The sequence below is a fragment of the Solenopsis invicta genome, chromosome 15 (assembly GCF_016802725.1).
Source record: "Solenopsis invicta isolate M01_SB chromosome 15, UNIL_Sinv_3.0, whole genome shotgun sequence".
In the NCBI taxonomy this organism is placed as follows: Eukaryota; Metazoa; Arthropoda; class Insecta; order Hymenoptera; family Formicidae; genus Solenopsis; species Solenopsis invicta.
The window spans coordinates 2877409-2891941 of record NC_052678.1 but is presented as its reverse complement, the minus strand read 5'-3'; the positions used below and the strand labels follow the sequence as shown (position 1 = coordinate 2891941).

Here is a 14533-nt window from a genome sequence, read left to right as displayed (position 1 = left end):
ATTTTATCTTTGTTTAATGTTAAATAACAAACATAAAATAATATCTCTAATCTTTCCGAACACCGCCCCTTAGAGTAACAATTGATTTGTCGAAGAAATATATCGATATAAAAATTTCGTTTAAAAAACCCTATTAAAAAAGTTAAATGACTAAAAAGTTAAACAACAAAAAAACACTCAAGTGTACATACATTTCTGTAATAATACTCTCAAGTTTAAAAACAAAGAGAAATTATATATAATTAAGTGCTAAAATATATCTTGAAAAAGTTTCGTAGCGCTCAAAAGTAAAAATGCTTTAGAATAATTGTTAGCTATTGCGTATTGCCATATTAGAGCCACTAAAAAGGACTGGCTACTATAAACGAAAAAATAGGATGAGTTTCTTTGCAAAATCTTTTATTTACTTTATTAACTTTTCATAATTAGCAATATGTATAACACAGAATCAGATTAAGGCCCGCGATATTCATAAGTGATTCTTATACTTAAGATTGTCTTATGTCTTAAAATGTCGTTAAAACTAATTATAACAAAACCGTATTAACATCTTAAGACATTACTTAATAAATATTAGCCAATTAAGGACTACAAGTAAGTGAGAAACGCGCTATAATTTTGAGCGTCACATAAGCAAAAGCGTTTATTCGTTAACTTCAACCAATATAATCATATTTTTTATTCTTTGTATGTAAATACACACAGCACATAGCTTATCTATACGTAATTAATATTACATATAATTAGATGTAACATTAATTTTTGTATAAAATATATCAGTAATCTTTATCCATAGGTTACTTACTGTATTCAAGGAAGGTACTGAATCAAAGATATACATTTTAACCCTTTAAATAATAATGAATTTTGTGTCAGCGGCTATTGCAAATATGTTAGGGTATACGATCGACGAAATGTTTGGCAGCCGCTTTATGCATTGTGTCCCGATCATTTGGTACGTTGCATTGTATCTTTTCAATTTCTATAGCTCCAAAAATTCAACAATATTTAAAGCAGTAGTATAATAATTTATTCTTCTTATGTGTTTAATTTTACATATGAGTAATTTAAATGATTTAGACAAGGAATCAGAGTGTGCGTAACATCATCATGCATTGTGTATACAATCATAATGGAACACAAATTCTGGCATCATATGAAGACGAGGCCATCTACCTATTTGATAAATTAAATACGTCACCTGTAGGATACGCTCATAAATATCAGGGTTACGTGAATTCGACACAATACAAAAGTATGTTACATATAAAATAAAATTGTATTTTTACATTATAATATATACGAGAGACCGGAGCCAGATATCATTCGAGGTTGGTTGTCTAGAAACTCAATCAACAGTTGGCAGGAAATTGCTTTTTCTCTGTAATATAATTTGTTGATACAGATAGGTATTCATAATCAATTCTTATTGCAAGACCGTCTTAAGTATGTACTGACTTGAGATACAATTCTTTGAATGTTCTAATTTATATAGAATTGAGTTACTTTGTTTATAAAAATGTTATTATCAAACATATTTTAGAAATCATATTTATATTTATTATATTAGTTACATTGCAGGAAACTATATATAAATTTATAATAAAAGTATATACAATGTATTTATAATTTTGTAGTTTTCCAAAACCACAAAATGTAATAAATTTAAACATTATTTCCAATTTATTTTAATTAATAAAGTTAAAATATTTTCTTTACAAATTATATGTAAATTTATTATTTAGTGCTTTCTAAAAAAATTCTTTGATTATTTCATCATATTTTTAATAACATTTCATAGAGATTGCAGATTTTGTCAATAATTTTTTAACAACTTTTCTACAAAATTTCAAGTATAAGATTCGTGTACATTTTGCTTTTCTAAAATTATCTCAAAAATGTTATAGAAACATTTCATAATTTTTGTGAAATGTTTCATTTTTTGGTTGAAATACTATGTACATAATGTTTTAAAATATTGTATTCACATTTGTCTCTTCAAAAAATCTCTTCAAAAATTGTGACAATAAAATGTGGTTTTCCGTATCCTCGTTTTTAAATCTTTTTAACTCTTAAGCCTTTATGTTTTAATAGAAAAAACCAAAATTTAATAATGACATTTTTTAATTAATTTTATCCAAGAAAAGGTTTTATTTTTAAAACTCTTTCTATTTAATGTATATTATGTAGTGTATATCTTTCAATGCGCGCAGAAAAATGATATCGATGTCAAATAGAATCGATGTCAAATAGACATTGAATAGGGTTAAATTTATGATTTCGATGCCATTTCAATGTCGATTTGAATATCATTTTTCGCTGAGTTCTTTTAAAATTTGTATAATTACAAATCGATGCTTTACTGCTACGGCATCGATTCCTAATTATACATATATGGCCAATTAAACTATGGCCGATATTCATAGTAGATTCTTATTTCACGATTGTCTTAAGGTGTTAATATGATTCTATGATTGATTGATGACATATACAAGATAGATAGGTACTGAAGACAGTCTTAAATATAAGAATCGACTATGTATGTCGGCCTATGTATTAATATTTGGTATCATATTGTCATCTGCGCTTGATAGTCGCTAAGAAAGTCATTTTCTTCGGACCTAAAAGCGAATATGTTATATCTGGATCTTGTGATAAAATAATCATTTGGGACAAAAATACGGAAGCTCTTGTGCAGTTGCTGGAATGTGAGGATTTACATTATTCATTTGTGAGTTTCCCATTTCTTAAACCTGATAAACAAGTTTATCTTTCTTGCCATATAGAAAAGGAAAGAGTGGTCTTTCTTTATTTAACTAATTTAATTTATAAATGATTAATTTAAAGGCACATCCGCTTTTTCCTATTCTTGTAACACAAATGGATGACGATATCGGGATATGAATGCCTTTGCATGGAAAACCTCCGGATAAGGAATCACGCGTTTCTGTACGTATACAAAGACAGAAATAACTGTTTTTATAAAATATCAATTTAATAACAAGATGATACAATAGCCGTTGGGTCAGCTGTCAAAATCAATTTATTATCATGTTCATATGATAAGAACTGTTATAGTAATATATCAAAAAGAAAAAGTTCAGATAAAAAAAAATCTCATCATATGAATATGGTAATGAATTGATTTTGACAGCTGACTCAACGGCTATCGTAACATTTTGTTATCAAAACGATATTTTGTTGAAAATGTTAATTATGCATATGTAACGTACAAATATGTTTGCTACGTATTTATATGACAACCTCAATGTTAAGAGGTACCCCTGTGGTACCTTGTCATGTCACCATGCACGCGCGGGTACGCGCGAGCGCGCGCGCGTTATGCGCGAGCGCAGGTGCGCGTGTACGTGCGCCGTGTAGCGCAGAGCGCGCGGTTCACGCGCGGGCGCACGCGTTTATGCACGGAGCGCGTGGGCGCGCGCGTTTATGCGCTAGCGCACGGTGCGCGCGTGTACGCGCGGGCGCGCGTTTACGCGCGGAGCGCACGGTGCAGCGTGTACGCGCAGAGCGCGTGGGCGCGTTACGCGCGCGCACGCGTTTATCGGCGCGCGGGCGCGCGCGTCTATGCGCGGAGCGCGCGGCGTGCGCGTGCGCGGAGCGCACGGGTGCGCGCGTGTACGCGCAGAGCGCGCGGGCGAGCGTTTACGCGCGGAGCGCGGTTCACGCGCGACGCGCGCATTTATGCACGGAGCGCGGGGCGCGCGCGTTTATGCGCGGAGCGCGCGGGGCGCGTACGCGTGTGCGCACGCGTCGCGCGAGCTGCGCGCGTTTACGCGCGGAGCGCACGGGTGCGCGCGCACGCGTTTACGCGCGGAGCGCACGGGTGCGCGCGTGTACGCGCGAGCGCGCGACGCGTTTACGCGCGGAGCGCGCAGGGTTCACGCGCGGCGCGCGCAAGTGCGCGCGGATATCTGGGTTTTTTTTAGAAAAAATAAAATGTATAATTGTATAATTTAATTATTAAAGTTTAATTATAAATTAAACAAGTTGTTTTTTTTTAAATAAAATTTTTTAAATAATAAATGTACATATGATAGAAATAAATTTAACTTTTTTTAATTTAGATATGCTGCTATAAAACAAATAATAGAAACTTCAAATTCTTCAAAAAGTATAATTATTTGGACACATAAGAATGAGCGATTTTCGAAAAATTCAGTATCACAAAAAATAATTAGGAAAAATAAATAATCAACCTCCGATTTCAATAAAATTATTTCAAAAGCTCTATTTGGAGTTAAAGTAGAAGCATTTAAAGGGATTTTTGGCGATCCTATGATAAAAACACTTTTTAAGATAAAATGATAAAAAAATTAATTTTTATGAAAACACAGTATAAATGAATTACATTTAGATGCGGGCTAGCATCATTTTTTATTAAATTGATTATTCAATTTAATAACGTGATATTACTAATACTTGTTCAACTTGGAACTGTGTTTTATCATAGAAAAATTTATTCGGCGCGTAGTTTAGTGAACTGAAAAGGTTTATAAACTCATTCAATAAATATAAGCCTTAACACAAAAAGGATGTAAGCGTTTCCTCCAATTTTGATGAGCCTTTAATCCGTTGTGATACAGATTGAAATAAAAGACACGGATTTTTTTATACGTGCTTGTTTTCATTTTTAAAGGGTGAAACATTCCTTTGAAGAAAAGCGTTTTTATTTCGCGTACGTCGTTGAAACTATAAGAGATATAGAAAAATGTTTTGAATGAAAGTTGAATGATATTTGAAGAGTACGTGATAAACAAATTTTATTTGAATTTTTTTTAACTTAAAACAATTTTTTTTAATTTCATGTTTAATATGAAAACGTTACATATTATTAAATATCATTGTAATAATATGGCAGAAATGATTTTATGCTTACTGAGCATTATTAATAATAAGCATTATTAATAATACCATTTTCCTTGGATTCATAAAGTATACATTTATTGATATGCAATTCTAAATAAATGCTCTAAGTTCTTAAGAATTCTAAATATACTACATTTAACTTCTCGAGGTATTCTTATTGTATTCTACGAATTCCTAAAGAATCGTAATTAAAGAAATTGAAAACTCTTGAAGAATACTTTGCTTATTTGTTGTGCGCTATCTAGGTTTATTATTATCATTGTCTAAGGCTGGTATTCATAATCGATTCTTATTTGAATATGGTCGTAATGTCTAAGATGCTAATACGACTCTTCTGATTGTTGATTGACAACTTAAGATAATCCTTAAGAAGGTGTGAAATGTAAAAATCGACTATGAATACCGATCTATGAAAAGTGTCATTTCGACGATTCCAGTATTCAGTTTTCAGTCTTGCGAGTATCCGCTAAGACGCATTTACAATATTCAAAATAAGCGAACGTCCATCAAGATGCATTCTTATGCAGTTGCCCATCATGCCAAGTCTTCGAGACAATCGAGAGAGCGATCGCAAGAGATTAAAAGAATGAGTGAGAGAGTGAAAGAACGAGCGATATCGCGCGATTGAGTGAGAGAGCAGATAAACGTGTAAGATTGTGAGATATGATAGTGCGCATTGCTACTTTTCGACGCACGGATCGATGGTTGATGACAATGCGTCATAAGTTTGCGGCCAGTTTGACGGTTTGTTTCATAGCGGTAAGTGCTAAATAAAACAAAACAATTATTATTTTTTGGTGTAAAGACCGAGTGAAAGAACAAAAAAACGAGCGAGATATTAAAAGAGCAATCCAGAAAGAGAGAGAATAAAAGTTTGCTATCGAATGATAGTCGGAACTTCAAAACAGAAATTCAGAAAAGAAAAACAGAGTGAGGAAAATGGAATATCATTCTAACTGAAATTCAGATCGTAATTCTTAGAAATAAAAAAATTTATTTTCATTATATAATGATAACAAAAAATTAAATTCTGTGATAGATAGTATCCGTAAAATGAAATTTTTATAAATTTTTATTGTATAAGAGATAATAAAGTTAAAAGTAAAATAATTTAAGATTAGAAAAGGTGGTAGACAGAAAGTGAACAGGAGAAAGAGAGGTGGTAAGATGACGAAGGAAGTAAAATGAATTGATAATTTTTCCAAGTTAATAATAAATGACGAATCGGTGCTTAAATTAATAAAGACCTTAGATGATAAATAATCTGTTTGATTTCAATCTGTCCATAAGATAATATAATAAATGTGTTTTGAAAGCACCTATATGTAATTTTGTGGGATTTATCATAAGAAATGATGTAATTATAATAAATATTTTTATTTTCTCCATAAAATCACAATGGTGGGTAGCTAAAAACGTATGCAATAATGTATTTACATTTTTCATTTTTTATATTAAAATATTTATATTTTATAAATAAATAAACATGACGACTGTGGGTAAGATGACTAATGGTTTTCTTTTATCAAAATTAATAATATTCTATTATGTTTTTAGTTCGTAAATTTTAGATTACTTATCTGAAATATTAGATTACCTATGTTTTTGTATCGATTTTATAATTTATCTTAGACAGCATGTTTAATCAAGGTGCTAGCTTCGTAGAGGAATTCTTTTTTCAGGTATTTCTAACCTGTTACCCATTCAAGTCTAAATCGCAATCAACGTTGCTTGATTTCTACGAATCGATACCTAAGTAAATTTTATGAACACTATTGCTAGTGTTAATACATATACATGTGTGTGTGTGTGTGTATATATATATATATTATTGATAAATCTGGTCAATATATAATGTGTTATCGAAAAGATAAAAACATACAATTAAAGCATATTTATATTGACTTATATTTTAAAATTTGCATTGATTTTTTCAATTCATGCGGAATACCATCTAGAGTAACGTTTCTGTTATTTTTTTGAATAACAGAATCAGAAAGGAAAAAACAATATAAAAACAAAAACAATTAGATTGTATATGAACAATTTTATTGGTTTATTTAAAATCATTATTCTAAATAATCATTATAAAATAAATGCTTAATAAGTTTTGTCAAATTGCTATGTAAAAAAAAGATTAATAAACATTTTTTAAAATTAAAACATTATTTCAAATAAGTAATATTAATGTAATGTTATTATTAAATAAAAATTAAATGCGTATCTTTTTTAAATTATAATCTCAAATAAATAATTAATGTAAAATATTTGAATAATACAAAATAAATATTATTTCCATAGTAAAGTTATATAACGTATAACTAATAAAAAATAAACATTAAAAAAACATTTAAGATTATTTGCTCATAGAGAAGAAATTTGTACACTCAGGTAAATATTCAATCGTGTAAATAAGTTAAGATATAAAATTTATAATTATTTTATGTATATTAAAATGTGCGATATAATTATTCAATGTACACATAAATGTACACATTATAATGATAGAATACGATAATTTTTCTATAAACTGTATTATATTCAAACCTACATATATGAACATTTTTGGATTAAATCATACAGATTCTTGCAATTTTGTCATTTATTTTGTATTAAATTAAATAAAATGATAGAATCATATAGAGAAGCATATGTATTCAGAAAAATATTTTATTGTTTTCAAATGAGATAAGATATAAAACAATGGAAATTTATAGTTTTTAATCTGACGTCATATTTGCTATCCGATAGATATGATAGGTTCAGATAAAAAATTATATTTTTGTCTAATGTTTTTATCTTTAAATAATAAAGATGATATCACACGTGGGAGATACTCAGGAAAAAATCTCAGGAGGAATACCGCTGGAACACAAGCAGTTGACAATGTTTTTTAAATAATTTTTAAATTTTTATTTTTATTAATATTTATTTCTTCCATTTATTTTGAAGAAAAAAATTTATTTAACATTTACTCAATATTTTTTTAATTGAATACAATATTTACAATAATAATTTTTTAAAAACAATTTTTAAATGTTTATTTAATATTATTTAAGTATTTATTTTTCATAAATTATTTACTTGAAAAAGTAATGTTAGAAAACATTTTTTTAACGTTTATTTATTAATATGTAAACATTTATTTGCTATTAATTTATTATTTGAGAAAATAATTTTAATAAATATTTTTCTCAATAAACATTTATTTAACGTTTTTTAAGTATTTATTTTTCATGAACTATTTATGTGAGAAAATTATTTCAGTAAATGTTTTTTAAATACTTATTTAATATTTCTTTAATGTTTATTTAATGTTAATTTTTATATTTATTTCTCACCTATAAAATTATGCTTATTTAATGTTTATTTAACATTTAAACTATTTAGTTTTCGATTATTTATTTTAAAATCCATTTAAAAAACGTTTTAAATTATTTTACGTAATTATTTCGAACAATGATATAAAATTAAACAAAAAGAATTTTTTTATATTTAATTTAATTATTGTGCTATATTGATATTTTTTCTAGTTGTATATTCTTATTTAAACGAATAATAGGAAAGTTATTGCAAATGCTATTTATTTATGAAAATCTGTAATTAGTAAAAACTAATTTTATATGTGTTTATTGTAAATAATATGCTTCAATTATATATGTTTCATCCTTTTGATAAAATATTGACCTGATCTATCAGTGATATACAGGTATTAACACTAAGGCCCGGTTTTTCATTAACCCGTTAACTTATGATTAAACTTAACCTTCAGGAATTCGCAGAGCAAGATCAGAAATGCAGCCTCCTAATTGGCATGGTGTACAGGAAGGGATAAATCGCCAAATTGGTAGTAATTTTTTATTTCATAGAATTTCACAGAATCTCATTATTTCACAGAAGATTCAACAGTTCTTCATTTGCAGTAGAGCGGCTCTCACTTGTCCATCAGTTTACTGCGGATGAGGTAAGTCATTCGTCTTACATGAATATTACTCGTTTACAAATTTCGAGCTATATGAAATTTATATACCGTATTATAATTATTAATCTGGTTCTGTATCATTATTTATTTTTAAATTCTTTATATTTAATTATTATTTATAGGATTACCGTGTAACTACCTTAAGCTTTAATCAAGAAGGAAATTTATTAGCAAATGCCTGTAAATATACTTCAAAAATATTTATTTGGAATTGGGCTGTGTCAGAAAAACATTGCTTTGAAAGTGGTCACACTATTTCGGACAATACTATTTCGGACAATACTATTTCGGACGTATGTATTTATAATTATGGTTAAAATAATGTTTATAGCAGAGTCATTTTAATATTACATTTTATTCCCCTAACAAAACTAATACATCCTGAGAATATTTTAAGAATATCATAACAGCAAGTTATTGATATTCTTGGAACATTCGATATACATACTATGATATGCTTCGTATATTCTGTGCAAGTTCCTATTTGCGCCATACAGTGATTCGAAGTATATGCTGAAACATCTTGCAAGATATTCTCAGCCGATACTTCGAATAACTGCATATAGTATATCATACCTGCAATGTACAGAATCTTCATAGTTTTTAATTTTTAGTTTTAGTCTTCATAATTCTCTAGTAAAAACAATATATTTTTGTAACATTTTAGAAAACATTTTTTGCAATAAAAAAATTTCTCTTAGAAATTTTTGCTTGGAAATTTTCAAGCAGTCACTGTCCAAGTCGTAATCGGAGCAAATGTTTTTTAATCACTACAAACTGATTCTTAGTGACGATCTGTGACTACTTGGTGTTAATACATATTTATCACAAATAGATGGGTCAATATATGTTATCAAAAAAATGAAACATGTATAATTAAAGCATACTATTTATAAACATACATAAAATTACAGTTTTTTTTATTAATTTCCACAAATATGAAATATCATGTGGAATAATTTTTTTGTTATTCGTTTACAATACAGAAAAAGTCAATGATACAATAATTAAATTAAATACGAAAAAATTTTTATTAAAAAATAAGTATAAGTAGCGAAGTGTATTTATATTTTTAGCATACCTAGTCTTGCAATATGAAAAGTAATATACGAATATTCTGAGTATATTATAGATATTATTCATACATTCCGCAAGAAAACAAAATATTCATATGATATCATCTTCTGTTAAGGTCTTTAGCAAATCAATTTTTTTTTAATTGTATTTATTTAGGTCAAGTGGTTACCATTAAGCACGGAATATCTGGTTACTTGTGCTAGGGACGATGGGGTACGTTTGTTGAATCTTAACTCAAAAATTTCGGAAATATTAGCGGTACATGATTATCAACCGGAGAAATTGGCTGTTCATCCTGAAATTCCTAATACGGTTTTAACTGCTGGGCGAGAAGGAAAAGTAGTTTTAATAGATGTCCGAGAGAAAACAGGAAACGAGTGAGTCACACATCACAATATTTTGTTACAAAATTACATATTTTTAATTTTCCATTATTTAGAATTATCCTAATTTAAAATTTCCCTGCATTCAAAGACTTTAGAAACATTATTAGAAATCATTTTATCACTGTTTAACAGTAAATGACAAACATAAAATAATATCTCCAATGTTTTTAAAGACCGCTCCTTAGAGTAATCGATTTATCGAAGAATTATTTCGATATGAAAATTTCGTTTAAAAAGCCATATTAAAAAAGTTAAATAAATAAAAAGGTAAATAACCAAAAAACAGTGAAATGTACGTACATTCATGTAATAATACTCTCAAGTCTCTCAAGTTTATAAATCATCAGAAATTATATTATAATTATATGCTAAAATGTATCTTGAAAAAGTTTCGAAGTGCTCAAAAGTAAGAATGCCTTTAATAATTGTTAGCTATTGTGTATTGGCATATTACAGCCAATAAAAAACGGCAGGCTATTAAACAAATAATTTCATAAGCAATTGTTAGAATTTGTCAACTTATAACAGGGGAGATAATAGAGATAGTCTACAGTAGCCACAATACCCCTTTTTTCTTTACTGTAAAATCTCTCAGTCTCTCTTAAAATGTTAAAACTAATAACAAAACCGTATTATCATCTTAAGACATTACTTAATAAATAATAGTCAATTAATGACTAAATATAAGTAAGGAACGCTAGGGTCCTGAGTGTCATATAAATAAGAGCGTCAACTTTAACAGTATATTCATATTTACCAGTGTATTCGTTAACTTCAATCAGTATATTCATATTTTTTATTCCTTGTATGTACATACACACAGCACATAGCACTTACATATACGTAATTAATATTATATATAATTAGATATAACATTAATTTTTGTGTAAAATATATAAGTAATCTGTATCCACAGGTTACTTACTGTATTCACGGAAGGTACTGAATCAAAGATAAATCTACCCAATATACATTTTAATCCTTTAGACAGTTATGAATTTTGTGTCAGCGGCTACTGCCAATATGTAAGGGTATACGATCGGCGACAAGTTCAGCAGCCGCTTTATACATTGTGTCCCGATCATTTGGTACGTTGCATTGTATCTATTCAATTTCAGCCATTTTATAACTAAAAAAGTTCATCAATATTTAAAGCAGTAGTGTAATTTATTCTTTTTATGTGTTTAATTTTACATACGTATAATTTAAATGATTTAGAGGGCTCAATGTTTGCGTAAGGTACTACACTGTGTATATAATCATGATGGAAAAGAAATTGTTGCATCGTATGGACAATGCGAGAACATTTACCTAATTAATAAAAGAAATTCCTCATCTGTAAAATATGTTCATATATATCAAGGTATGTACAATGGGTATGTTATAGACAAAATAAAATTGTATTATTACATTATGTACGAGAGATCGGAACCAGATATCATTCGAGATTGGTTGTCTAGAAAATCAGTCAGCATTTGGCAGGGCACTGTTTCTTCTCTGTAATATAAATTATTAATACAGATCGGTATTCATAATCAATCCTTCTTTTAAGACCGTCTTAAGTATATAATGCTTTAAGATACGACTCTCTAAATGTTCTAGATTCTAGATCATATAGAATTTAATTACTTAGTTAATAAAAATCTTATTATCAAACATATTTTAGAAATCATATTTATATTTACTATATTAATTGCATTGCAAAAAACTACATATAAATATATAATAAAAGTACTAAGAATATATATAATATATTTATAATCTTTTAGTTTTCCAAAACCACTGAATTTAACAAATTTAAAAACTATTTCCAATTTATTTTAAATAATGAAGTTAAAGTACTTTCTTTAGAAATTATATATAAATTTATTATTTAATACTATTTAAAAAAATTTGTTGACTAACTTATTATATTTTTACATTTCAAAGAAATTGCAGATTTTTTCAATAATCTTTAAACAACTTTTCTACAAGATTTCAAGTACAGGATTCGCGTACATTTTGCTTTTCTAAAGTTGTCTCAAAAATGTTGGAGACATATTTTATAATTTTTGTGAAATGTTTTATTTTTTGATAAAATACTTTGTACATAATGTTTTAAAATATTGTATTCATATTTGTTTAAACATCTCTTCAAAAATTGTGACAATTAAATCTAGTCTCCCGTATCCTCAATTTTAAATTTCTTTTATCCTCATTTTTAAACTTTTATGTATTAATAGAAAAAACTAAAATTTAATAAGCAGATTTTTAAATTAATTTTATACCAAAAAAGGTTTTATTTTTAAAGATCTTTCTATTTAGTATATTATACATTTATTTGTATTTCTCTATACGCGCAGAAAAATGGTAACTAGAATCGACGTTAAATAGACGTTGAATAGTGTCGAATTTATGATTTCAATGTCAATTTGATTATCATTTTTCGCCAAGCTCTTTTAAAATTTGTGTAATCAGGAATTAATCTTAAATATGGCCGATAGTAGATTCTTATTTCAAGACTCTTAAGATGCTAATATGGCTTTGATTAGTTGATGACATATTAAGATAGATAAGTACTTAAGACAGTCTTAAATATAAGAATCGACTATGAATATCGGCCTATGTATTAATATTTGGCATTACATTATCATCTGCTAGACGCTGAGGAAGTCATTTTCTTTGGACCTAAAAGCGAATATGTAATATCTGGATCACGCCGTGGTTATTTATTCATTTGGGACAAAAATACGCAAGATTGTGTGAAGCAGCTGGAATGTGAGGGTCAATTTGTGAGTTTCCCATTTCTTAAATCTGATAAACAAGTTTATCTTTCTTGTCATGTAGAAAAAAAAGAGTGATCTTTTTTTATTTAACTTATTTAATTTATAGATAAGGTATTTAAAGGCACATCCGTCTTTACCTATTCTTGCGATACAAATGGACAACGATATTGGGATATTGATGCCTTAGGATGAAAAATTTCCGGATAAGGAATCATTTGCTTCTGTACGTATATACAAAGACAGATATAATTTTTTAAATACATTTTTCATTTTTTGCGTTCTTCTTTTTTTCACAGTATTATTTAATAATATTTACAATTTTTAATATCACGTTCCTAACAGTGCAATGTGTAAGCAGTACAACACGTTACATATTATAAACTATACTGATATGTACATTAATAAATGTATGATTTATATATTTCTTTTTTTACATAGACATCAAGTGGGGAATGAGAATGGAAAAAACAGTTAATGTAAGTAGCTATCTAATGATTACTTATTTAAGTGGATTTTAAAGAGATTTTAGCCAGAGAAAAATGTATTAAAAAATGCATACCATGAGCACTTTTGTAATCGCAAATTGAATATTTAAACATCGTCGTGTTTTTCTAGTCTAGATTGTTTTATTCGAATTTTGGTTATAGAAATGAAGATGAAGGCTTGGATAACTTTAACACATCATCTGAAGATAGTTCTAATTAATTCTAACAACACAATGTAAAAACACCATGTATCAGCATGTCTCTGGAACTTGCGCCTAAACGTTTTTTAGCTTTTTTAAAATAATTAAAAAATTCTCTAAAAGTTTAGGAATATACATTTAAGATTGTAGAACAAATGTGTTGTATTTTAAACAAAATAAATTGTATAACTTAATTATTAAAGTTTAATTGCAAAATAAACGAGTTGTTTTTTTCAAAAATAAAATCTTTTTATAATAAATGTACGTATAATAGAAATGAATCTAACAATAAGTTTTTTTAGTTTAGATATGCTATTATAAAAAAAAAAAATAGAAAATTTAAATTCTTCAAAAAATATAATTATTCGGACACATAAGAATGAGTGATTTTCAGAAAACTGAGTATCACAAAAAATAATCAGGAAAAATAAATAGTCAACCTCCGATTTCAATAAAATGTTGTAAAGCTTTATTTGGATTTAAAGTAGAATTCTGCAAAGGGATTTTTGGCGATCCCATGATAAAAACACTTTTTAAGATAAAATGCAAAGAAAATGTATTGTTTATGAAAACACAATATAAATGAATTACATTCAAATGCGGGTTAGTATTATTTATTATTCAATTGATTATTTAATTTAATAACGTGATAATGCTAAACGTGTTCTACTTGGAACTGTGTTTCATCACCGAATAATTTATTCGGCGCGTAGTTTAGTGAACTGAAAAGGTTTATAAAATCACACAATAA

General features: G+C 28.0%; 1 protein-coding gene across 4 annotated transcripts; it reads left to right on the top strand.

Annotated features, from left to right (window-relative positions):
• Positions 1 to 5236: 5236 nt before the first annotated feature.
• LOC105200663 (DDB1- and CUL4-associated factor 8) lies at positions 5237 to 13976 on the top strand. 4 transcript variants are annotated; one of them, XM_026137100.2, is made up of 12 exons: positions 5238 to 5646; positions 6570 to 6643; positions 8660 to 8734; positions 8814 to 8851; positions 8992 to 9162; positions 10103 to 10323; positions 11249 to 11420; positions 11551 to 11695; positions 12973 to 13103; positions 13204 to 13320; positions 13536 to 13573; positions 13745 to 13976. In XM_026137100.2, the coding sequence occupies exons 3-10, from the start codon at positions 8683 to 8685 to the stop codon at positions 13282 to 13284; spliced, it is 1011 nt and encodes a 336-aa protein (XP_025992885.1). In that variant the 5' UTR covers positions 5238 to 5646; positions 6570 to 6643; positions 8660 to 8682; the 3' UTR covers positions 13285 to 13320; positions 13536 to 13573; positions 13745 to 13976. The 4 variants fall into 4 exon arrangements, with proteins under 4 accessions (XP_039313862.1, XP_025992885.1, XP_025992883.1 ...); XM_026137098.2 differs by having other exon boundaries at positions 5241 to 5646; positions 8811 to 8851; XM_039457928.1 differs by lacking the exon at positions 6570 to 6643 and having other exon boundaries at positions 5237 to 5646.
• Positions 13977 to 14533: the final 557 nt, after the last annotated feature.

Bases quoted from the DNA above. Each gene is read 5' to 3' on its own strand.
- LOC105200663 (XM_026137099.2), top strand. From the start codon at position 8,683: ATGCAGCCTCCTAATTGGCATGGTGTACAGGAAGGGATAAATCGCCAA. The intron at 8,852-8,991 runs GTAAGTCATTCG...TATTATTTATAG, and splicing joins ATCAGTTTACTGCGGATGAG to GATTACCGTGTAACTACCTT. The intron at 11,421-11,550 runs GTACGTTGCATT...TAAATGATTTAG, and splicing joins CATTGTGTCCCGATCATTTG to AGGGCTCAATGTTTGCGTAA.